The sequence below is a fragment of the Carassius carassius genome, unplaced genomic scaffold, assembly GCF_963082965.1.
Source record: "Carassius carassius unplaced genomic scaffold, fCarCar2.1 SCAFFOLD_187, whole genome shotgun sequence".
In the NCBI taxonomy this organism is placed as follows: domain Eukaryota; kingdom Metazoa; phylum Chordata; class Actinopteri; order Cypriniformes; family Cyprinidae; genus Carassius; species Carassius carassius.
This window is the reverse complement of record NW_026775164.1, coordinates 296-2,721: the sequence shown is the minus strand read 5'-3', so window position 1 is coordinate 2,721 and position 2,426 is coordinate 296. Positions and strand designations below refer to the sequence as shown.

The 2,426-nt window shown below is 39.2% G+C and overlaps 1 protein-coding gene across 1 annotated transcript; it reads right to left on the bottom strand.

The window, feature by feature from the left end:
• Positions 1 to 578: 578 nt before the first annotated feature.
• Positions 579 to 1,702, bottom strand: LOC132137492 (complement factor D-like). The gene is made up of 5 exons (XM_059547517.1): positions 1,645 to 1,702; positions 1,411 to 1,558; positions 1,199 to 1,337; positions 867 to 1,121; positions 579 to 793 (listed from the first exon to the last, which is right to left on the bottom strand). Exons 1-5 carry the CDS (start codon positions 1,700 to 1,702, stop codon positions 635 to 637), a joined length of 759 nt encoding a protein of 252 aa, XP_059403500.1. The 3' UTR covers positions 579 to 634.
• Positions 1,703 to 2,426: the final 724 nt, after the last annotated feature.

Below are 2,426 nucleotides of genomic sequence, written 5' to 3'. Positions count from 1 at the left end.
TGACTTGATGACTACCCCTTTACCAACTGTAGCTGTTTTCACATTCAGTGACCCCGTTTAAAAAATGTGTATTAATGTCTTTGCATTGTTACAAAATACCAAACCAAGTGTCTGTTATGCTTGCTTGCCAATTTTGTTTATGTATTAATTTGAGCACAAAACACTTTATTACCCAAAATAATTTAAAAGAAGTTTGATAAATTTTCAGTTATAATATTATAGATATACTGTCCAAAAGAAAGACAAAATGTCTAAATGTTAGGCCTAGTGTCATTGCAAATGCTACTTGGTGTGATATTCTGCATCTAATATAATCACATTAATTCAGTTTTAATCACTTCAGTGTCAGAAAGTGTCCAAACACATTGTATGACCACTGTAGAAAGAAGAGGATTGATACATTTAGACATTTCACTTCAAATTCTATTCTGACAATCATGATTATCATTATGAAGCATTTATATGACTTAGATACTGTTGTGGCCGATTGAATTTTAGTTACTTGAATCCTTATCAGAAGACTACTGTTATTTTATAGGGCTGCAATAATAAGCACCACTTACAAACGATGCATGACACACAGTTTGTTTATTGAACAATTAAACAAACACTTAATTCCGTTTCATTGCAAAAATCACTCATCCTTTGCAATAACGGAGCAGATCCATGGAATATATGGTGAAATCTTTATATAAACTTCAGGTCGTTCAGGACTATTGCAGATTTTTGGGTCACCAAAGGAAGTGACACCGACTGCAGTGTCTCCACAAACCAAAGGACCTCCTCCATCCTCCTGTGAAGAAACACAGATTCACAGATGCAGTACTTCTCACTGATGGTCTCAATTTGATAATGTTTTTACTTACACTGCAGCTTCCTCCATCGCCGGAGACACACATCATCTCTGAGACTGAGAATTTGTCTTTCCATTTATTTTTGCATTCAGTGTTATTCATGATCTTCACTTCTGCTTCCATGAGATGAAAAATCCTTTTCCCTTTAAAATTCAGTCTTCCCCAGCCAGCAACACGGCAAACAGAATCAGCTTCAATGTCTCTCTCTCTTTCTTTTGGTATGGAAATCTTCATGACATTCTTGTTTTGTTCAACTTCTTTCTCTAGCTGTAATACAAAACGTTATCATCATTAAAAGACATTCTGACTAATCATTTAATAACAGTCATTTAAACTACTGTTACCCTCAAAAGCATAATGTCGTTCTCCAAAGTGTACTTGTTGAAGTCTGGATGCATGTGGTAAGACTTCACACCAATGCGGACATAGCCTTCATTCTGTCTTAGGTCATGTGCGCCAACCACAGCTGTTAGTTTCTCATTTCTGTGTAAGAAAAGCCATATTACTTTTGTGATTTTAACTCATTATTGCAGTTTAGACTAAATTGAAGTCTTACTTCCAGCAATGCGCAGCGGTCATAACAAATCTATCAGAAATTAGGAATCCACCACAGATATGTCGCCAGTTCTTCTGAAGAGAAACCATGAAAGGTCTGGAGTGGGGTTTTGCTTCTGTGCCGTTCACTATACCAACATCCATATGAGCTGAAAGAGAGAGACTGTTGTCAGTCAGCTTATTCAGCAGATACAAATTAATATAATATAATATGCTGTTATAAAGTCAGTCTCACCAGTGAAGGTCAGGTGTGGCAACAGAGAGGCCAGCAGGAGCAGAGAGATGATGATCATCATGGCTACAGTAGGCTCTTACCGATGTACAATATATTAATATAATGATGGGTGGAGATAATGAGCTCCCCAGAAGCTTGTTTTTCTCAGCTTGTGATGTCAGTAACACTGATAGTAAGAAGATATTATTTGTGTTACTTCTTGTGTCATCTGCATCAAATTAGGTTTTATTAACAAGGTTCGGGAGGAGCACGATCAGATAATAATCCAATTTGGCACAGGTGCATCTCGTTTAGCTAACCATCTTAACTTGCACAAATGACATTGTCTTCCAGATCAAGTTCCATCTGGAGCTTCAAGACGAAGCAAGTTTAGGTTGTGCCCCATTCTGACGCTTCTCACACTGCACTGCTTCCCTCCTCCTCTCAGCCAATCATTGCAGCACCTTCAGCTGCTGCGCCGCATGCAACATCGCCCACTGGCATGGCTTCTTAACCTCCATTTCTTTCAGCTCTTTCTCCGGTTGTTGATGCTATTGGGAGGCTGCCTCCATTAGCCACTCAAGCTCAACCACCTTACTCTTAACATTCCAATTTTCATTTTCCCAATGAATGGCCAGCAGCACCCACTGCAGATGCCCAAGAAAGCCTACTGGCCTCCTCCCTAATTTCCATCTTTCTCTTCCTCTTCTTATGGTCTTCCCCAAGCACCAGGGGTTAATTCGTGTGTGAGGCTGCCTCTGCACACGGTTACAGCCCCTCCCTATCTTCCTTCTAAATTCTAC

Excerpts from the sequence above, each read along its gene's own strand:
- LOC132137492 (XM_059547517.1), bottom strand. The coding sequence starts at position 1,702 with ATGATCATCATCTCTCTGCTCCTGCTGGCCTCTCTGTTGCCACACCTG. Across the intron at positions 1,559-1,644 it reads GCCACACCTGACCTTCACTG|CTCATATGGATGTTGGTATA; the intron begins GTGAGACTGACT and ends TCTCTCTTTCAG. Across the intron at positions 1,338-1,410 it reads ACCGCTGCGCATTGCTGGAA|AAATGAGAAACTAACAGCTG; the intron begins GTAAGACTTCAA and ends TTTCTTACACAG.